Source organism: Thunnus albacares, chromosome 8 (assembly GCF_914725855.1).
Source record: "Thunnus albacares chromosome 8, fThuAlb1.1, whole genome shotgun sequence".
Taxonomy (NCBI): Eukaryota; Metazoa; Chordata; class Actinopteri; order Scombriformes; family Scombridae; genus Thunnus; species Thunnus albacares.
This window is the reverse complement of record NC_058113.1, coordinates 30,738,507-30,762,363: the sequence shown is the minus strand read 5'-3', so window position 1 is coordinate 30,762,363 and position 23,857 is coordinate 30,738,507. Positions and strand designations below refer to the sequence as shown.

General features: G+C 38.2%; 1 protein-coding gene across 1 annotated transcript; it reads left to right on the top strand.

Moving 5' to 3' along the window:
- The first annotated feature begins 3,972 nt into the window (after nt 1-3,972).
- LOC122987003 (cathepsin K-like) lies at nt 3,973-22,390 on the top strand. Its single transcript, XM_044358578.1, has 8 exons — nt 3,973-4,169; nt 5,525-5,648; nt 10,788-10,910; nt 12,438-12,590; nt 18,423-18,641; nt 20,388-20,553; nt 21,205-21,313; nt 21,531-22,390. The coding sequence occupies exons 2-8, from the start codon at nt 5,526-5,528 to the stop codon at nt 21,628-21,630; spliced, it is 993 nt and encodes a 330-aa protein (XP_044214513.1). The 5' UTR covers nt 3,973-4,169; nt 5,525; the 3' UTR covers nt 21,631-22,390.
- The last annotated feature ends 1,467 nt before the right edge of the window (nt 22,391-23,857 follow it).

Sequence of the window (23,857 nt, the reverse complement as noted above, 5' to 3'; positions counted from 1 at the left end):
ACACTCAGCCTTACTTGTTCCTGTGTGATCAGTAGGTTACAGTGGTTAACGTTAGCTAATGTTAGCAAACTTTAGCTAAATATTGCTGTGTAGCCAATATTGCTGAGTAATTTAGCTAGTTATCTCTTCTTATGCCACTGTTAGGTGCACTTTGTTTTACCACTTACCATAAACCCATTTCCATTCCAATCTAAAGTGGCTGTTATTCAGCAGAAGTGCAGCATTAGCTCAGTATGTTTCATTGACATCTGCCTATATGAACTAGCCTGCATGCAAATTAGACATTCTGGCCTTAGAGTGACACTAGCGGAAAAACTCATAAAGGTTCCAAAATTAAAAGGTTTATGCTCTGGGTAGCAGGAATTTTACAGTAAATGTTTTAATGGTAATTTACCATTAGATTATCATATTCCTTTGTAAAAGAGGATGTTTTAGTCTTACATTATGATTCATTATCATTCATCAAATTTATGGAAGTCTGGTGAATAGTCATACTTGATACACTTTTATATATCTGGATTAATGTGTTGGTCAAGAGGAAATTTTGACCTGAGGCTGGTGCGAGAAAAAATAATTATCACCAAATATTGAGTCATTTTCTGGGGACCACGAGTATTAGTAATACATGTTATGGTAACCAGGCCAGTTGTTGTTGCTGCTGTGGACCAAAGTGTTGGACAGACAGAAGAATCACCTGACTGACATCAGCATCTTTAGGCTCTACGGCAAAGCAGAAATGTTGGCACAATTCTTTATTAACTACTCAAAAATTTCAAAAAAACATAATGATCTCAACTAAAATACAAATGATTAAAATGTATGTACAGCTAAACAAGCATCAGTGATTTGCAGAGTTCATTTGAGAAGAACAGTAGCTATTATAATAGAAGGAAGTGTAGAAAAACTTTTCATTGTTCAATGTCTCATTATGTAATTTCTGCCGCTAGAGGACAGACAGTGTGAAGTAGCATGGGATCATGGGAGTTGTTGTCTTCATTGTTAAACAACCAGCCTCTTCGGTTTAGGATTACTCCAGTTTCATCATCATCATCATTCAGGATGTTTTTACTGGAGCCAAATTATCTGTAGAGTTCTGCTTCTCTCAAAAAAAAAAAAAATCAGTATTTTTCCGACGCTGTTCAGTGGACACAGGATGTCCGGTAGAGGCTGCTAGCTGAGCTGCGTCTACCGTAACATGTAACTATTCTTAATGCAGAATAGTTACATATTATAGCTTTAAGTGGCTTTCTTCTTTACAAAGTTATCATTTTGTGGATAACATTTTGCCCTAGTCTGTAACATGTAGTAAACATGAATCATCACAATGATAGTGGAATACCTGTGACATTGTTCACAAGACAAATATCTCTGTGAATAATTATGAAAAACAAATATTCTAATTACATCAAAATCAGATTTTACATTAGTTCTGCTACAGTACAAACAGATCACTCACATGAAAAAATCACAGAATTATTCACAAACACATCACATATAAAACATTGAACAAGGGGTTTATTATTATGGGATTATGATGAGTGTTGTAGTAGATCACAGTAGTCGTAGTAGGAGTTTTAATATAGTTTCAGATACAGTTTAAGCAGTAAAAGAAGTAGCTGTAGTACTATTAAAGCCTCTCCATTCATACTGCTGACTGATGTTATTGACCTAATTACATGTATGAGTAACCTACTGCAACACAGACATGTATCACTGGACATATGAGGTACACGGGACGTTACGTTATATTTAGACGAGTGACTGACTACATGTGGTCGACTTCTGTATGACTATAGGAGTCACACGACATGTTCATATATATATATACACACAGACCTGACATATTAGGCTGTTGACTAACACTATGAGGAAGTGTGTATCCACCAAGAACCAGACGACACAGCAGAGAAAATAAATATGGTGAAGATGTATTTTAGCTCTGGCGTGGGAATTTTATTTGAATAAGTTCATGCTCATGATCAAGTTTGATGTGTCACATTCTTGTTGTATTAATGCTAAAAGCTCTTCTCAAAACTTTGATCCTGTTATTATAATAAAACATGATATACAGGTCTGATGTTGGACTGAAATATGTAATCTGCAGTCCTTTTCACACTTATGGTAGATTTCAGAAGGTGCTCTTGACAACCTATTTCTGAAATATGCATCGTGTTTAGCTGTCTTCTTGGGTGAATGTGCAGGTGTCAGCCAAAAAAGAGTTTTGAAAAAAGGCTTCTTAATCTTCAGTACCCTCAAAAATCAATAAAATGTTGTATATGTTGTTGTATATTCAGTGCACTCTTGTCCGCTGTTTGTCCTGTATACCTGAGGGTCTAACTGTGAATATTCACTGGTTTGTTTGTTTGTTTTTTGTGATTTTTTACAAGGTCTATAATGGAAATTTGACCTTTGACCTCATTCAAAATGTGGATCATACGTCCATGTATAAGGTGGAATATCATAATACACAGAAAATGGCACATTTACTATAGTTTCAGATCATCTTTATACCCAATACCATCAGATTTACAATCATTTTTTTCCTCACTTAGTTCTCAATTCATGTCAAAAGTATATATGTAAAATATATATGTATATTATAAGCCTAATATATTTCACATTTTATTGTACAACATTAATTACTCCTGTTAACTGAAACAATGCTTTTGATACCTTGACTTGCATGTGGTATAGCAATGTAGCACCTTCTACGCTATAAAAAATGTTGGCTGGGAAATTAATCCAGGCAATAATTTCACTTCCTCTCAAAACACAACTGGTGAAACAAATTAGTAGTAAACAGAATCTACATCATAATCCCTGTATCATACTTTACATGGCTGGAGGATTTAAGTATTTCTGTCATTTATTTACTGTGATAATGTTGGATGTCTATGTTAAACAGAGTCAAAGTTCCAAAACTTGATGTGAACATATGTAAAAATGTTTCCTAAAGGTCAAAGGCCAGGGCTTCATGCTGCTCTGAACATTTCAATTACTTCTACTTCTCCATGAAACTGATATCTGATCATTTACCCACGCCCACAAACAGCCATGCGTTCTGCAGTCTTTGTTGCTAAGGTTGTTCCACTGGCTGTTCGCATATTTTGGATCAGATTTTGGCTCGAACATGAACGGATGTATTTGAGGAGTCTACATTTTGAGTAAAATCCCAGTGAAATCCTATGACTATTGTTTATAGCAACCCACTCAGAACAGAGTGGGCTCAATAAACATATAGACCTGGAAATGTCCCCTTTAAGTAGCCTAATAAGTGAAATATTACAAATAAACAGCAGGGCTTATAAACAACTTTGCACTTTCTTTAGTTCAGTATCCTTTTCATTTCCTCTTGTAAAAGGGCGGTTTTGCAGCTCCAAAACAAATACAGACAATCTTCTCCAAGTTGTTGCTGTTAAAGATTATGTGACATTGCTGAGGAAGGATTTTTTACTTTCTCATCAATCCCTGGAAATTAATTCAACAGAAAAGTGTCACATTGCATTTTAATGGATGTTACTTTACATAAACATTAGGTTCGGAAAAAATGCTAGAGAGAGGTGTAATGTATTCCAAATTCACCTGGTTCTGTCAAGCCAGTAGACCGCCTCAGGGTTCATCCATTCATCTACATTAAGTACAGAATTATTCTTTAAAATGCTTTACTGTTATTTAAACTAAGTAATAGCTGCAGTCTGGAAGCCTTTTCCTCTTTCATATCATGTTGATTCATACACATTACAGCCCAGAGCAAAGTGCATAAAGTTTTTTTAAGGTCTGATAAATTATTAAACTGACGTTTGAGGTTCGACAGAGAATATAGTCCAACATCTAACTTTAATTAAAAAAAATCCCAAGTATTTTTAAGCAGCGTCAGAGCACAGAGTTCACCGCCAGTCTGTGAAGTTGTCAGAGGCGTCTGTGTAATCCGACACCTGACATCATCTGGTTTATGGATCCTTGCTCTCCGAGTGAAACCAGATGTAATTCCCCCACTTTGGAAAAAAAAAAAAAAAAGAAAAACTCCTCCCCAAACCTGGAGCTCCCATTGTACTTCCTCAAAATCCAACAGATATAAACTCACACACTGACCTACTTCGGCAGCAGCAGAGGAACACAGCAGTAGACTCAAGAGGACTTCAACAAACTCTGACTTTTTTGGATTTAAGGTAAAAAAAAAAAAAAAGAAGTTGACTGATTTCCTGTTAAAGAGCTTTACTTTCAGTTTTGTTATGTCTGTCTCCTGGCGAGTCTTAAAGGATTAGACAAGACTAATAGTAATGTGTTGCACTTGAGGTAAACCAACTTATGTGTAAGTGAACTTAACTGAACCAAAACGACGCAGAATTCATTTCATTTCATTTCAGTAAAGATTATGAGTTTGACTTTTTAAAATGCCTTCCCTTTGAATTGAGGCTCAGATAAATCCATAAGTATTTTTTCCAGCTAAGAAAGTAATTAACACTAATAGGATTAGGATTAGGCAAGAATGATTTTGACCCAGTTGCACCTTAACAGAATAGGAGTTTTGGAAGTCTGAGCTGCTGGTGAGTTAACGTGAAGTACTCATGCAAAAAAGGATTAGAAATACAGATGCTTTATGTACATTGTGGGGTTTTTTAAACATAAAGCAACTAATACCATGGGAATATCCATGACCCATACAGCAATACAGCACATTGCATATATTGTAAACTGTACATTATTTGCATAGATCACAAGAGGCTGCTATTTAAATGATGGCATTTCTGTTGATTCACCCAGAGGTGAAACCATGGTAGATTTAATCAATGTGTGTGGGAAGCTTAAAATGTAAAGCAGTTCAGATCACACAGCGAATACACAGTTTCATTTCTGCTTTTAGTTTATTTAAACTCGACAGGTCAGTGGCCTTTTTCTGGAAACAACAGTCGCAAAATGCAGATTAGAAGCAGGATGTAATAAAACAAGAAGGAGAAGCTGATGAATGACAGACGGGCAGGAAAGCAGAGAGAAGCAAAGGTTGCGAAAATGTTCTGCACTGGTTAAGTTTGGAGAGTGAACTTTTCCAACAAAACATCAACAAAGTTAGCTTGTTTATGTCGCTGTATTTGACTCTTTATGTGGGTGGCTGCTACTCACATGTCCGGTATGAAGCTACTGCTGACAGATGATATTAATTTACGCCCCAAATTTGATCGTTTTTGTGTCAAAGGAAAACAAGACTTCACAAAAATTGGCATGAGTTCAGTATTTTCCCTCCAAGACTATTTTTTTCCTGGCAGAATAGGAAACGGCTCTTAGACTAACAGCTGACTGCTGGTTGGTATGCAGAACTTCCCTCTGAAATCAGGTGTTAGAGGGAAATATAAAAATATAGACACAGTGATTAAACAGTAAAACAGTCTATAGAAACCATAATTTGATTTCTTTCTGCGGAACGACTCTCTGACCACACTGAGAACAATTCCTGAGTCAGACATAATGATGTATGTGTATGTATTTGAACCCTTGCGTCTGTGTTTATGTGCTGTTGCTCTTCCAGGATGTTGCCGTGCGTGTGTGTGTTGCTGCTGGTGGCCTCAGCTCTGGCCCATCTGGACGAAGCCACTCTGGACGCCCAGTGGGAGCAGTGGAAGGTCACACACAGGAGAGAATACAACGGCCTGGTCAGTGTGTGTTCCTATTTCCTGTATGCATACTTCAGCAAAATGTTACAAAGTGCACTACGGTCTAAAATAAGAACACAGCAAGGTTTCATAACAAAAGGGTTAAAAATCATGAAGGACAGGCAGATATACCTATAACCACTTTGAAAAGGCCTTCGGTAAGTGTTGAGCAGTTTTTGCAAGGCCAACATGAGAGGTAGGGACTTAACAAGCCTTAAGAGCCCATAAGAGACTAACATATCAGATACCAACATATAACAATACATGTTTTGGGGTTTTGCATGAGGAATTGTGCAGCAGATGTGGAGCACCTGGTGCTAAATTACAAATTGATAGAAAAATTTGCATTTTACTCAAGCTTTTAAAAAAGACATCTTGTCATCATCATCAGGTTAAAACGTTTCTGTCTTAGTTCTGAATAGTAAAATAATAGTTCTGCACAAAAAAAAACCAAGCAACCTGTTGTAGAAGAAGACATTTAGTGCACATCACTATACTAAAATCTGAACTCACTATGATTCCTCTTCCTAAAACTTACTTTTACATATTGATAATGCCTTTGGTTCTCTGGTGAGAACAGTCTCATGTGACTTGCTCTCTTCAACTGAGGAAACCTAATTGCACAACTTGCTTGACAATCAAAATGAAAGGATCAGAATTAAATATAAAAAAAAAAACAACAATCACGTGCAAATTGAAGCTGCACACTTGCACAATGTCCACACTTTGTCCAATCACTGCTTTCATGTAAATTACTCATATTTGCAGAGTTGCAAATTTCTTGGGATTTGCACCAAACCCATTTTTCTGTAGAAGTTGCAACAAAAGTCAGGACCAAGAAAGAGGAAGCATTAATAAGAAAAGAAGTCACATCTTAATTAGAACTAGAGTTTCAGTGTGCACCACAGCTGTCTCTCACCAGAACATTTCTCCAAATATCAGTGACTTTACCCCCCTTTAAGTGCGTCAGTACTGTATGGTGTTTGTTGTTTGCCTCCTGTCTCTCTTTGCTTCAGTGAGTTCAACTCAACATGTGGACGTCTTCGTGTTTGACTCACTGTCTGTCTACATCTGAGTCAATTTAACAGCCAGTCAGTTCACTGTTAGTCTCCTCTCTTTCTCGGTCGGCCTGTTTTTGCTGTCACCAGTCTGGTGTATATTTATTTGGGAGGATGCGGCTCTGCCAAGAGAACGTTTAACCGTGCAGATGTTCCTCTTAGAAGTTTATTCAAGCTGCATTCACTCTACAGGTCAATGCGCAATTTGCTCAATTACAAATTTATACTTAAAGGGTTTAAGTAACTATATGGTGATACAGAGCATACATTTAGATGGCATTATTGTTCTGTTTGGTTGCCAATGTTCAGTGTTGTATGTTGATTTTGTAATTAAAATGATTATAACAGCTCATTATTAGAAGTATCTGATAGATGAGTCAATCCTTTATAATCTGGGTGTAAATAAGCAACTGTTTGCTAAGTTCAACATATCAACTTTAAAGGTGACGGTACGTCAGTGTTGTGTTGTTTCTGCTGCCCCCAAGAGGCCAAAAATCAATGAAGAATGCAGGTTTGATGAGATGTAGATATTGTTACAGGTTGGGCTGACTTTTGTTTTCAGAATATTACAATTACAGATGTGAAGGAGGTCATTCAGTGTTGTTACTGCAGAAAGTCTGTTTGTAGAAGAAGAATTGCATTAGAAGTTTATCCATTTCATTATGTACTGAAGTTGAAAGTATTTTAGAATATTGGATGATGCCAGCCCACCCAAATATTTAGATTGTTGAGCTACTTTCATTCGTGGTGTTTAAGTGAATACGATTATATCATCAGCATAAAGACTTTTCGGATTTTTGTGATTATTAGTACCAGCTTGAATTATTTTAATGTTTATGTTCTGCTGTATTGCAGGCAAGAAATTTAAAAAATAGCACAAAGTTCTGGTGTCTTATTTCATTTAGCAGAAAGGAGAGACTGATGTAGGGCAGTTTTCTGTAGTTTTTACCAAAGTGATTTAATATTGAGGTGGAGTTAAAGTTGAGGTAAAAGCCGACATGGTCAGATATGACAATACTGTGAATATTTATTTGAGGTAGGGTGTTATTGCTTGTCAAAAAGTGACATTTTATGAACTGTTGTTTCTTTAAATTCTGGGCTAGAGTAAATGTAATTATTATATTATATATATATTTTTTATTAATACACCAGATGTTTCTTAAACCTTGTTCTGTGATATTCTGCTGACAGCCTGATTCTCTTATTGTTCTCTGCTAATTTATTTCAGTGTGCAGATTTCCACAAATAGAATCACTTGGAAATTAAGGAAAAGTGGAAACAAAGAACATCATCATGGGATGCATACATTGGCAATTGTCAGATTATTTATGAAAAAAAAAAAACATATTCTTTCTGGTAATGATGGCTACGCATCTCCTCTTCAGAGTTTGATGTGAAAGAAAAGATATTTCCAGCCTCAGCTTCTAAGATCCACCTTATCATCAAGAGGAGCTCCTTCTCTGCCAAAACAAGAATCACTGCTGACAGATGTGTGTGTCCACAAAAGAAACACACACACACACAGCAGCTACTTATCCCCAGTGAGCCGGAGAGTTTATCTAACATCATTAGCTGTAAATCTTTAACACACATGTAAAAAAAAAACATGTGATCGCATTTGACATTCGACACTTAAACCACACGTGTAATAGGCTACATGCTGTAAATACTGAGGGAAACAATGTCAGATGGAAAAGCAAGAAAATGTGAGGGCAGCACTGGTTGCTCTACTTCCTTGTTTTGGCCCGGAGTGGAAACAAGACAGATGGAGTTAGAGAACAGAGAACCAAAAGTAAAGCAGGACATGCACAATGAGAATTTACTGTGACTTCATCTTTGTCATCCTCAGCCAGTAATTCAAATAAGTTAATTTCCAAAAGGCTGTAGACCCACTTTTGCCAAACTGACTGCCTGTTTTTCTTACTTTGTATCAACAAGTTCCTCTTTAAGGACTTAATCATGCAAAAACAGGCCTTTTAACCAATCTGATCAACTGAAATCATATGCACAAAAAACACGTCATCCTTTCTTGCTAGTGTAGTTTCATTTGAGGTCAATTTACAGCAGTCAGCAGGTGTTAAAAGTTCCCAGCAGTGGAATTTCCTCACACCTGACTCCATTTCTCAGATTCTCTTTAAGTAAAATCCCCTTCTTTTTTCATTCTAGTTTTTCTTTGGCTGTGAAGAACGAAGTGAAATGTAGTTTAGTTGGTGTTAAACCAAAGCCGACTGTGAATTTACTTCCGGCACTCAATGAACATCTGTCATCCCTCCGCTCTTCACCTCCGGCTAGAGGTCACCGCTTTACATCTGTGGAGTGTGTGTGTGTGTGTGCAGTTTATCTACAGTACTGCAGTATCTTTGTGTACATGCATTTATTCATTTGAATGTGTGTGTGTGCATTCATATGATCGTTATTGTATCGGGTGCATATTTACATTCTTGTGTAGTCGGCAGAAAAGACGGCATAGCTCTCTCTCTCTCTCAAGATGTTTTAATCAGTATTCCTCGTCTAATTCAACCCTCCTTGAACTGACTCCACTGTAATAGAATCAAAGTCTCCTCGTATCATTTGCATTTTCCATTAGTGGAATGGATATCTAGAGAGAAATAATTATTCTAGTTATGCTAATGGTTGTTAAGACCATGAATAGTACCAACAGTACAGCATGGGTTTATAATAGGTAACCAAGCAAGCACTTGGCTGTATCTTATTCACATATTGAACTTCAACAGTTTGCTTATAAATGAAAGACATAGATGTTTCTTGGCACATACTAGACACACATAGTGATGATGAGACACAAATATTCTATGTAAAAATAAAACATAAAGCACTATCTTAACACAAATTGCATTGGATCATTATGTTGCTGTAAGCTGTACTAGGTAAGAGTGTTAGTGCATGTGCACTGATTTAATTGGCCTAATTAATGAAATGGGGGCTGTATCAGAGACAAGCTTCTTTTCTTTGCTAATTAAAAGGTATATTTGCCCTATTTGCCCAGATTAATATCTTTCCGCTGTCAGGTGTTGATGCAGGAAGGAAAGAAGCCAGAAAAACTTTTTCAAATCTTTCTTAAACAATCATCAGGTGACCATATGAACACTGAAACAGGTTTTGCTTGCTGCCATTGAAGGATTTCTGCCTAATGTGCTTTCAGTGTGGTGGGAGACAAAATCCACAGCCGTCCTTCCTTGCAAATATGTATTCATATGTGAAGCTAATATGATTTCAGCCGTCCAAATTAGTCAAATCAAGTCTTTTCAGTACAAATTTTCCTCTTTTTTGTTACTATCCCTCCACTGCAGCTCAAGAGGGAAACACAAAAAGGCAATTTTGTACTAAAAAGACTGTAACTGTGGAAGATATCCACTTGATTAGAACTTTTTTTTTGGACCGACATCACTTACATTGAAAGCACATTGGTGAGGGAGCTTTTATTGACCAATATGAACAGAATTAATGATTACAGCAAGCAAAACCTCTTTCAGTGTTCACCTAACTTTTGATCCAATATACCTGACCTATCCTTGAAGACTGAAATATAGGAAATATTGGGTACATTTCTGTACATGTTACGACCCCTTTATGAGGACTATCAGTGTCACAGTAGTGGTGAAGAAATAGCTGCTGACTCCATTACTGTGTCTCACTGTAGGGGCTGGATGCTCCAAAGTTCAAATTTCTAGACTGAATACGACCTGAATTATACCTTCAAATGCTCCAAATATTGACAAGAAGTGCAGCCTTCTGTTGTCTGACTTTGTTTGCCGTTGTTTTCAGTTCTATGTAATTGTTTAATGATGCCTTCCTGTGATCGACTCCTAAAGTCTTGAAATGTTGTGATCACTTCATATTTATCAGGTGTTTGCATTCAAGCGATCATGGAAGCCAAACATAAACTCCACTGTTTGTTTCTGTCAGCAGCCCGAACATGTTGTTCATCACAGGGCTTTACATCTCATCCTAAACTAGAAAATTAGAAAGATAAAAGTGCTGTTAAAGGTGTTAAAGTGAAGTGTACATTTTATGTTGTCCTCTTGACACAAAGTGAAATGAGCACCCTTGTTTGTCGCAGGATGAAGAGGGTATTCGCAGGGCCATCTGGGAGAAGAACATGCGTATGATCGATGCACATAACCAGGAGGCAGCGCTGGGCATACACTCCTTTGAGATGGGGATGAACCACCTGGGAGACATGGTGAGTACAGACACTGAGGCAGGTCTGCATGCTTGAGCTCACATTTCTCGCTCAAATCTGATCTGACAAATATACAGACATTAAGAATGAAAACAGTTTGTTGTTTTACCCCATGTAGTGCATCAGTGTAGCATTCTTTTGCCTTGTCTTGCATACTTTCACAATGTCCTGCACAACGCTGTGGACACCATTTTTGTTATCTACAGTATTTCTGGCTGCTCCTGCTCCATCACTTTTCCATCTCTGTAGCACAGAGGTATCTCCCCAAATACCAATCAAGTCACTATTTCTTTACTATTTATTATTTTTATGTTATGATACCACCGGCTCAGCCCAGCTGCTGTGGTGCCAATGTTCACCCTGTTGTCTCAGATAAATTAAGTAAAAATTAACCAGCTGTCACAACAAGTATTTAAATAGCTCGTGTGACGTTAACCTCAACATCTGATTTTGTATCACATGTTCATGCTTCCAGATTAAATATATCAGATATTCATATTTTTCCTCTGGCTCTTAGCTGCTGCACTCGGCTGTCATCAAGCGTGTTTCTGCTTCACTCATGCATGCTGCATCCCAGTGAGGTGACATAAAATGGATTTGGTGGTCTTAAATCAGCTGTAGTCAGACACGTATGTCAGCGCACGTCATGACTGATAGTCTGTTTCTGCATGAAGATGCTGGCTGTAACAAGCTGTATATCAAAAGTAGGTGGGAAAAGGGGGGATGCCTAAAACTAGCATGCCAGGGCTTAGGCTCATTTATTAGCGGCAGGAACATGTATACACGTTCAAATTCTGCCTGAATGGCCAATTTCATGTTTATGTGAGAACAGGTGGCCGGGAAACGAAGGATGCATTTCCATTTTCATTTTAACAGGAAGCACTTAAGTGAAATGAAATAAAAATTAACAGATGGTCTGTATTTCTTCCATTAATGATCTTTCTGCGTGCAGACTGAGCTGTAATGAAAGCACCGGGGGAATTCTGATGATAATAAATGGCAGGATTTTTTTATGTTTGCTAAATATCGTATTACCATCGGTTTCACTATGACAGCCAACAAATGGCGCTGAAGTCACGTAAAAATTAACAACAACTCTCTGCTATTTTACCTCCTCTTTTGCTCTTCATATTGCTCTCTCTTCTATTCCGTCTTTTATGGCATTGTTTTATAAATGTTGTAGCTTTTTCATATATATATATATACTTTTATACATCTTCTGGTGTCCCTTTTTGACATCAGTACAGCACAGAAAGTGACATTTCACTTTGGAGTAAACTGTAAAACCCATCTCTTCATGAAATACTTTTCATCCTCCATCACCCTGCTGAATCAAATCCCCCTCTCTCCTATATCTTCTTCAATTTGTTCTATGTCTGGCGGTGGTACAACCGACTGTTGACCTCTGAACTTTTTGCTTCTTGTAATGTTTTTTGATCAAGAAACTCATTCTGCTGTTGCACAGAAGACCCTCAGCTACAAACCTGTGTTTTAAAATATAACGTAGCTGTGTCTCTGTCCATGCAGACGTCAGAGGAAGTGGTCGAGAAGATGACCGGCCTGCAGGTCCCGGAGAACAGCGAGCGCAGCTTCACCATGGCCCTGGACGACAAGGTGTCCAAAATTCCCAAATCTGTCGACTACCGCAAGAAGGGCATGGTGACTCCAGTGAAGAACCAGGTCAGATTTGATTCAAACTTTGAGATTTGTTTGTTTTTTAGCAGCTGCACTTGAAAAAATTTACAGTTTAAATAGAAGAAGTAATAATCAATTAGCATGAGGCTAGCATGATGGCTGAAAAAGTCTGTGCATGAATGGAGCTATTAGACTCAGAAACCTATTCATAAATGTCTGATTAACATGAGAATTACAAAGAATAATCCTGCAGGTGTTTAATGAAGGTAGGTGCAGGCAGTAACGACAACACACAAGCAGGAAGTGAAAGAACCTGTTGGTTGACTAAATATTTAGCATAAATTGTTCCACCTTCAGCGCACTGCACCAGCAACATAGACAAAAAACCGCACAGTGTCTCAGTTCTAGAAAATTTGACAATGAACAAAAACACCTTATCAAAACACGAGCGAGGACAGGGCTCGTGCAAGAGAAAATTTCAATGTGATCACATACTGAGATCACATGATAAAAGCGATACACCTCAGTACACCCAGCAACCAAAACCGCATCATATGACTGTATCATATTTTACCAGAAACAAAACAGGAACTGCCAGCGTCTCACGTTACTCTCACTACTCCTGTCAACCTTGACAATAGACAGGGTTTTGGCCTGTAATGAAGTTTGTTTGAGGGTTTTAGGGACTCTGAGAAAAGCCAGTACAGAACAGTGTTAGTAAGAGAGTAAAAGGCAGGAAATATCAAGATAAATATTATAATATTGTTTTATCCAATTGGTCTTATGAAATCCTTACAAATGTCATTAGGTGAGTTCAGGAACAAGTCCAGAAAAAAAGCTGACATGATTGTTTTGGAGATTGTATTGTATTGCATTGATTTATTCGGGACAGTGTACAGATTTTAGCATAAAAGATGCACTGCACCAGAGTTAGCTCAAAGCTAATTTACATCTGCAGTTCGCATAACAACAAACGGTACAAAGCAAAAACACACAGAACAAAAAATACAAAGCTCTACACAACAGCACATCACATACACCCACAATGTCAATTAGAAATGAATAATGTAAACTTGTCAAATTAAAAGCAAGACTACCTGTGCTAATGAGACCATAGATGGAGCTCTGGTCCAATCTTGTATAGAGGATATTGTGGAGGATCTAACAGAACTTACTGAGTGAGTGTACACAAAGTCACATAGTGGAGGAAGCGGCCAAACCATTTAAAATTTTATAAACTAGGCACAAATTTGAGAATAATCTAAGATTCTCAAAGCTCAGTAAATTGTAGTTCTCCAGTAGCCTGCAGTGATGGTACAAGGTTTACACCAGACAGTGAAAAGCCTTTTGATTTGTTGCTGCTTTGAAATGAAATACTTCAAAAACCTTCTCCAACATGTTTTAGAGCAGCACTCCGTAGCGTTAAAAAAAAAGGCTGAAATGCATGAGATTCAGAGTATGATGTAAATCTTTTCTTATGTAAAAGCTTTCGGAAAAATACCATGAAACAACCTCCAGTTTTTCCTCCCTAGTATCAACCTTCCTGCTGCTCCAGAATCGGAAAAGGAAGCACACAATCCCAGCTAGAGTACGATCACGTAACCCGCTGGAGGAAACAGCCTGTTCTCACTGCTAATGGTCTTTGAAAACAAAGAAATGGATTTGGTTATTAAATGTAATTAGTCATTGTGAGTGGATTGGACAGCCGGGGTATTATTTATGTAAACAAGGGTCGAGCAGAAAGTACATAGATTGAAATATGGAGTACATCTGTGCTTTCTGCTAACAGGCAGATTAACGCCGGAGTGATGTCATGGTATCTAATGAACATCAGGGCTGATAATGAAGCACAGAAGGCTCGGCGGGGTTTGATATTTTGGTTTGGTTATGTAATATTATACATCTTTGTGTTTAGTTTTTTAGATTTTGGCTTTTTTAGCAAACAGGAACACATATTTGCTATGCTTTTGTAGCAGGTATTGTGAGGCAAATACTAAAATCCACATTATTTGGCAGGTTTATTAACTTAAAATTATGCAAATCAGCCTAAAATTAATACTCTTTTTATTTTACCCTCAACAAAGATTGATTGCAGCTGGTTTTAGAGGTAGACTGGGCAAATTTAAGCTTGATCTTTATCTTTATTACCATTAGATTCTGCTGTTTTACTCTTTGTTTCAGTATTTGTCGTTTTGATGTCAGTTTATGTGCAGGATGTTGTCGCCTTCTGGTGGATACAAAAGAAACTGCAGCCATAAACAGGATTTATTGAGCTGCTCCTAAGCTCCTTGTTGTTCATGAATTATGCAGCAAACTGACTGCACTCTCTGCATACTAACAACCCCTCTGCTGTCTCCCCAGCGCACTTTATGGTGACTGGGTTTTGTGTTTGATATTTTGTTTGTTAGAAGAATATTTCAGTCATACGAGAGCTCAATGCTGCACTCAGAACATCTGCCCTGTGCACTGATGTGATTACAAATTTGCAGTTTTTAAATTGGGAGCAGCCCAGAGCAGCATTATGTTAGAGTCTTTGCCTTGAGGAGGAGCAGCAGAGGTGGTTTAACTCAAAGCCAAGCAAGTGTTAAAGATTCAGACAATGACTCTAATTGAGGTTTAATGTTTCAGGACTGAGAGAGCATTAAAACAGCAGCTCTGTTCTCCAGCACAGGCCAGGGGATCCTGTTCTTTGGAGGAAAACAGGTGTTAAAATTCTGCTTCAGATGTCAAATTAGATTAAACTTCTTTTTACAAAACTCAAAAAACTGCTCTCCTAGACCGCAATCGGTTTGGGTCAGACAATACTGGCCTTTAGGTAAGTTGTGTGTAGGCGATATCTATTACTAAAAACACAACAAGGCCAAATTTATGTGGACACCTGCACATTACATCTATTTATGATTGTTTAATATGTCATTAATCTGCTGCTATAACAGCCTCCACTCTTCTGGGAAGGCTTTCCAATAAGATGTTGGAACCTGGCTGCAGGGATTTGCTCCCATCCAGCCACAAGAGTATTAGTGAGGTCTGACAGTGATGCTGGGTGATAAGGCCAGCCCTGGATTAGAGCAGTGAAGTTATTCCACACAAAACTGGGAAAACCATTTTGTTAGCCTGACTTTGTGCATGCAGCCATTGTCATGTTAAAACAGTAAAGTGTCTTATCCAAACGGTTGCCACAAAGATGGAGGCACACCATTGTCCAAAAGATCATTTTATGCTGTAGGATTAAGGATTTCCCTTTATTGGAAGTAAAGACCTTAAACAATAAAAATCACACCAATATTAATCTTTTAAAACTTTGCTCCAAACCTTTATTAAAAATATGTTCATTCTATATTGTTTGGTTGACCTATACAGCTGATCATAGCAGAAGTGTTTGATCAATTGAAGTAACTTAAAAACACAATATCAGTGTGTCCCATATTGTTAATGTGTAGGTGAATCAGTTCAGTCCAGTAAAATATCACCAGATTATTACTGTGTGACATGTGCACACTGCTGTTCAAACAACCACACTGTGTAAGAACAATAGTGACATTCTTTGAGCCGACCAACAGAATGAAAGTGGTCAAAGTCTGCCCCTCAGTGGACATACAGGAGAATGCACACACTGGTTCCTTTTTGTTTTTCATTTCTCATTAATCGATCGGTTTGATTTCCATTAGGCTAATAGGGTATTAATGAGGCAATTTTCCTCTCATTTTGAGATTTGGTGTAAATTAATTACTCTGCCCCCTTTTCTGCTGATTTAATTTTCTTTTTTGTTATAGTTCTTTTCTTATTCTGTTATTTAGATGAATAATAGTAATAATCAACGTTATTTATATTGCACTTTTCAAAAACAACTTTACAAAGTGCTTCACAGACTTAAAAACTGAAAATACACAGTGTAATTACAAATTAGAATAATTTCAATTCGATCCAGAAACAGAAACATAGATTAAAAAAAACAGTGAATAAAAAATCTTAAGAATAACTAAATGATAAAAGAAAAAACTCTTCTTAAAAGCCATTTTATAAAAATTCAATTTTTAAGAATTTTAAAAGAGGTCACCGAGGTAGCTTGTCTGATTCTCAGTGGAAGGTTATTCCACGGTTGTAGAGCCGTACTGTCTCAAGCTTCGCTCTGGGGACCGAGAGCAACAGCTGGTCTGCAGATCTGAGAGCATGAGCAGGGGTGTAAGGGGTGTAAGAACGTCGATAATGTAAGATGGGGCAAGGTCGCTTAGTGATTTAAAAAAAAAAAACAAGCAATAAAATTTTAAAGTCAATTCTGAAGACCACTGGTAACCAGTGCCATGAGGCGAGAATAGGGGAAATGTGCTCTGTTTGGAGGTCTTGTAAGAACCCTAGCTGTGGTATTTTGTACAAGTTGAGGTTGGTTGATGGACTTTTGGAGCAGTCCAGCAAATAATGAGTTACAGTAACCTAGATGGCTGAAAACAAAACCATGAACAAGAGTTTGTGCATCCTCCTGATTTGGTGATATTGCTGAAATGTTTAGAGAAGTTCAGCTCTGAATCAAAGGTTACTCCCAGATTTCTGGCCTCATGGGTGCACTGCAAACCTTGGGAAACTAAACTCTGATTTACACGATCCCTGTGTGCTTTGGGTCCAAACACCATCACTTCAGTATACTGGAGTTGTGGATAACTTGACCCAGTGGTAACACGTAGATACAGAACAGTAAAGGGTCGAGAATAGACCCTTGTGGAACGCCACAGATGATATTTGCATAGCTAGAGAAGACATTCCCAGCAGGAACTGTCACTCAGGTAAGACTTGAACCAGTCTAGAGCAGTCCCAGTCATGCCTACCCAGTTTTCTAGTCGATCGATCAATTAATATGCCATGATCAACTGTATCAAACGCAGCAGAGAGGTTTAACAACACCATAACAGTACAACAACCTCGATCTGAATTCATACTAATGTCATTTAAAACTTTTAGAAGTGCAGTTTCTGTACGATGATGAATTTGAAAACCAGACTGAAACTTTTCAAAGAGTGAATGGTCATTCATAAAAGATATGAGCTGAGAATATACCACTTTCTCCAGTATTTTGGCAAGGACGGGTAATTTAGATATGGGTTTAAAATTATTAAGATCGTCGGTGTCAAGGTTTGACTTTTTCAGAAGGGGTTGCACCACAGCCAATTTAAAAATTGGAGGAATAATCCCTGAAGTTAAAGAATTCTTAAATATTGATAAAATATCTGAAGATAAAAAGGCAGAAACCTCTTTTAAAAGTCTTGTGGGTAAAATATCTAAAGGAGAGGAGGAAGATTTCATGCCGTTAATCATCCTCAGTAAATCTGACTGGAGATACCAGATAAAATGAATAAAAACCCTGATACGTCTCACTGTGTGGTAGAATAAAGAGAGATGTCTGATTTGGGCTCTAACGCTGGAAACTTTATCGACCAAAAAAGACCGAAATGTCTCACATCTCTCAATAGAACAGATTTGTTGGAATCAGGAGGGCAGTAGATAAGAGAGTTAATGGTCCTTAATAGCAATCTGGGGTTGTCAGGATTTGCAGCAATAAGGTGTGAGAACTATTTGGAAATGTCTTACTTTACAGTGCTTTTAAACTCTTTTAAAAGCTCTTTCATGGCATTAAAATTGCACATCAGCTTTCCATTTCCATTCAGCATGTCTACATACCCCTCTAGTGCTCCAGACACAGTCATTAATCCATGATGGGTTAGGGTAGGAGCTACGGTGTCCAAAGTGGCAGCACATAATTGCATGAATCTACTAACCAGCTCCACAATATCAGTCTGCCTGAATTGTAACATACTTAAAGTGCACATATTTATTCTCTTTTTATACCATGTTACCAACCATGTGCACCTTCTTGTCAAAACGCAGGGTGCCTGTGGCTCTTGCTGGGCCTTCAGCTCCGCCGGGGCCCTTGAAGGCCAGCTGGCCAAGCAGACAGGGCAGCTGGTAGACCTCAGTCCTCAGAACCTGGTGGACTGCGTCACAGAGAACGACGGCTGTGGAGGAGGATACATGACCAACGCCTTCCGATATGTGCAAGAAAACGGAGGCATTGACTCTGAGGCGGTTTACCCATACGTTGGACAGGTAAGAAAGTGAGCTGTTACAGGGACAATGCCAGACATACTGGGGAATTAACCAAGAAATTTTCCCTTTAGTGGGTTAAATTGCTGCTGTTGAAGCAATGAAATGTCCACATGAACTGAGGTTCACCACATTTGCTTTCCTGTCACATGTTAACACTTTGTTCCCTTATTGTTATTAGTAAGACTTCCTGTTTTGTGACAAACTGCAACTAGACCCAGTCTCAATCCCAAACCTCAGACCTAAGCGCTTATAGACTTTGATGTAACCTAAACATAAATGCATGAGTGCAAGATGGAGTGCAACTGAGACTAATTCATAAGTTTTAATTAGTATTTGTTGGTGACCTCGCTGAATGATTAGGACTTTAATAGAGTTTGTGATAGTCACAACCAGTTTATGACTAGTCAGACCTAAAGAAAAAGAAAGGTATACAATCTTAAAGTGTCCCAAACATCACTGAAAAGTGGATTTCAGGGAAACATTTTGGATTTGCCAACTGCTGTATTTCCTATCAATCATTTCTAAATTGAGAGAAAGATAGCCTGGCTGTGTCCAAAGATTAAAAAAAACTAACAAAATGATAAAACAAACATCTCATTTGCTTAAATCCATACAAAAAAACAAAGCATAAAAATGACAACAGACAGATCTAGTTACTGTCGGACGGACCGGGCTAGCTGTTTCCACCAGTTTCGAGTCTTTATGCTAAGCTAAGCTAACGGCCTGCTGGCTCCGGCTTCAGATTGAATGTACAAACATGTGAGTGTATCAATGTTCTCATCTAACTCTCAACAAGGAAGCTAATAAGTTAAGTGTGTGTTAAGTATTTCCCCAAATATGGAACTATTCCTCTAACATGCTGGTTATAAAATATAAATATCCAGGAGTCTGAAAAAAATCCAAATGACGACAGCAGAAGTCGCCTGTTTACCACAACACAGCTGCAGACACGGACTGAAACCAAAGTGGTTGACATTTCTTCATTTGGCTGTCAGGGTGTCACACGTAGCTCCGATCACATGAACACACAACAGGAAAAAAAATTCATAAGCGTTGACCATTTTGACCGTAAAGCAGCAGCAAATATTTGACAGTCGTCTGAAGTGACTCAGCAGAAATGATGAAGTGGAATCTCTGCCATTGTCTTACGAAGCAGTTTCCTCTTTAGTCACCTATGTGTTGTGAGGAAAGGCTGCAGCTTCCTCATTTTGTAAGTGCAGGATGCGATCAGACACGTGAGAAATGTGCACCGTAGACTTTTTTAAAAAACCACAACGTTCAGTGTGCGGGTGTTATTTTTATCATCAGCTTATTTGACACTCATCTTTAGAGAAATACTTATTGCAATTTCCTAGAGTCCAAGTTGACGTCATGACATCATAAAATGTCTTGTTTTGTACGAACAACAGTTCAAACCCCAAAAATACTCAATTCACTATCAAATATTTGCCATTCTTGCTTTAAATGATTGCAGTCTATATTACTGTACATTTTTCATTGTCATTTAGAAATTCATGGTGGCCTTTCTTATAAAGCACCTTGAAACATTCAGGTTGTTAACCATGACCATGCTGTGTGGAGTTTACTGACACCGCATTAGAGGATTTCTGAGTGTTGTAGTTCAGGTACCGCTGCTATAAAACTGCCTTTTGCAGCCCTAATTTTTATTTGACTAGTTTATCAAGTGAGAATTAAGAAACAAATATATTAAGCTTTTTTTTTCCTCTTTTTTTGTCTTGTCTGCAGGACCAGCCCTGTCGCTACAATTCAACAGGCATGGCAGCTCAATGCAAAGGTTACAAGGAGGTCCCGGTAGGCGACGAGCACTCGCTGGCTGTGGCGTTGTTTAAAGTGGGTCCGGTGTCTGTGGGCATCGATGCCACGCAGAGCAGCTTCCAGTTCTACCAGAGAGGTCAGTGAACTTGTCACACATCTGTTTTCTGATAACAGACGCTGAATTATTTGCCCCCTTGTTTGTCATACACCTACTTTACAATTTTACATAAAATACAGTAAAAGCGCCTTTTTCCTCTTTCCAGTACATTTAGTCACTTACATTTTTATGATCTATGTTGTGTTTTTGTAATGCAGTTATGAGCAGAGACCGTGTTAAACCTTCCCTATTGGTGGTGCATTTAAGGAAGCTCTAACAGTCAACATTTCACAGCGGGCTGCAGACCTGCAACCTTTTTAATGACAGAAAACACATCTGAACATTATCTTTTTGTTTGCTGGATCTGGTCTTGAGGCAAAAGTTGGCACTAAAATCTCAGTTGAAGCATCCTTAAACACACCACCATGGAGAATTTTAAACTTAACTGTAGAAATCTCACTGTGAGAGAACACTTACCTTATGTCAAGCAAGTTTAATGTTTTTGCAAGATGGTTTTGAAAAAGAGAAATCAATATAAAAACTTGTATGACCTACACTGTAGCTTTTGTATGTTTGAAGTTTGAAGTCGTGCTGTAACGGCTCACTGATGCACTTCCAGCTCTGAATCTTTCCTGCCGTGGCCTCGGGCTCACACAGGTCGCTCACTCTTCCTCTCTGTCATGTGCCCAGGTGTTTACTACGACCGCAACTGTAACAAAGATGACATCAATCACGCCGTGCTGGCAGTGGGCTACGGAGTCACCCCCAAGGGCAAGAAGTACTGGATTGTCAAGAACAGGTGGGACACTTCAACTGTCTGAACAGGATCAGGTGGCACATAACGCCACCAAAATGAAACATGTTTGTTTGTGTAGCGCAGATTTGATGCCTTCTGTCAGCTGTATTGGTGACAAACTGATGAGCTGAAATGCTGTTTGACTCCTGGTGGTGCTCAACCCCTCTCACGTCTTTCTCTCCGTCTCTGTTGTCTGCCGTCTTTTGTCTTTCCCTGACAGCTGGAGCGAGAGCTGGGGCCACAAGGGCTACATCCTGATGGCACGTAACCGTGGCAACCTCTGCGGCATCGCCAACCTCGCCAGCTACCCCATCATGTGAAGAGAAGAGCGTGGAGCTCAGCGGAAGACAAAGGAGATCAAAGGGACTTTGCTAAGACTACTACACACAAAGAACACGCTTGGATTGTACGCACAGTTCATTCCAAAATGTCAGTAATCACTACAAACAATTACAGGACATATTTCTTGGTTTACTAATACATATTTGAATTACTTCACTGTACAATACAATAAAACTCAAATTGGTCTTATAGTCTTTTGTGATTAACTCTTCCGGTGATGAAAAGGGTCAAATGTTGTGGAGTCTTGGATTCCAACATCCTTAAAAATGTCTGATGAGGACATCTGGTTATCTTGAGTTGAAGCACTTTAAACCCCTTTTCATTCATATCTCCAAACCAACAGACCTCCAATCTGGTCCAAAATGGCAACACATAGTAACATGGAACAAAGGTTGGTTTTGTGCCAAAATGCCAAGTTGAATCTACAAACCCACCAGGCACAACCAACATTTTCACAGTATTTGGCTGGTAGTCAGTGATAGTTTCAGTCCCTAGTTTTTAATTACAGTCTGTGTGATAACCAATGATGTTTTCAATTCAGTGTGACAGGAACCGTTGCTGGGCAATGGGAGCTCCTCCTTTCCTGTTGATGAAGAGAAAAGTCTCTTCCTTTAAAATCGTAACCAGTTTTTCTTATTGATCATGTTGACTTTTGTTATTGTTCTGTTCAGCACTTTTCTGATGATTAAACTGTAAACTGATGTTTTCTATGAAATTAAATAAAGGTTTCATTTTGAAGTTGGATGCATCATTTTCGTTTTTTTTTTATGGTCAACCAAGGAAACAGGAAAAGAAGGTCAGCAAGTAGCAGCAAGTAGTCATTTCCGCTTGATGTTTACAGTACAGATACTGTTGCAAGGCTGGTAAACTTCATAATTTATGCTTGATAAGTAAGTAAGTAAACTTTATTTATAAAGCACCTTTCAAAACCAGAGTCACAAGGTGCTTTACAATGCAAATAAAACGAGAGAGAGATAAAATAGAATAAAATAAAAATAATTTTAAAAAAAGTGTAACAACACATAACATCAATATAAAACAATAAAAGCATAATAAATACACAGAAGTCAGATACAACAATAAAAACAGTGAGAGCAATACAGAGAGTGATCAGATATTATGCAATAAAGTGCTTACGAAACAGGTGAGTTTTTAAGAGCTTTTTAAAACTGTTGACTGACTTTGCATTTTTTATTACTAAGGGAAGGCGGTTCCAGAGGTTGGGGAGGGGGGGCACAACTTCGAAAGCACAGTCACTCTTGGTCTTAAGCCTAGTTTGATCTCACCGTGGTCACAATAATTCAGATATATAGGTTGGGGCCAGTCCGTATGGTGCCTTATAGGTAATTAAAAGAATTTTAAAATCAATTCTACAAGCTATTGGTAGCCAGTGTAGGTTGGCCGACACTGGTGAGATGTGTGCCCTACACCGGACCAACTGGAGGCGAGACACAGAAGAACGACTCAGGGTGGTGAACGGTGAATTGCAGTAATCAAGACGGGAGGACACAAAAACATGAATTAACACAATGACAAACCTATTCACACCGAACGCTTGCCTGTATGCACAATGTTTATGTTTACGTGACATCACATCCTGTGAATTTGCAAATGAGCTGCGTTCAGCTGAGTAGATGTGTGATGCCCAGCAGCTTATAAATAAACACAGCAGTAATAAGGGCAGGGCTCGTTTAGTTTATTCATTCCGAGAAACTTATCACAGAAGTAGTCGTTCTGGTTCTGCAAATACATGTCGAATTATTGTGCCACACCTTTTAGTACCAGTCATGTTGTTAACTGTGAAGACGAATGTTTTTCTTCTTGTAAAATGTCTGCATTATTAAACAGTTTATGTAAAAGTGAAATTATGCAAAATATATCTCAGAGATTCTCCACAATTGAAGGGAAAATGGTATTTTTTAATGGTATTGAATAGTGGAACAAAATATCAGATCCTGAAAACTAAAAACTATTTGTCAATTCTCATGATTCAAAATAATCAATTCTGTGTTTAGTCCCAATTGATTACAAACCCTAAAATGATGTAGACCTATGTGAAGCACGGTGTCATGACTGTCATGTAAAACTTTGTAAGTATGTTGTATAAAACACATAGTATAAATATTGTATGTCATATAATATAGAGCAATAAAACACTGTATGTTTATATTCAAAGCAATTTAAAAATATGACATTTTATGCTTC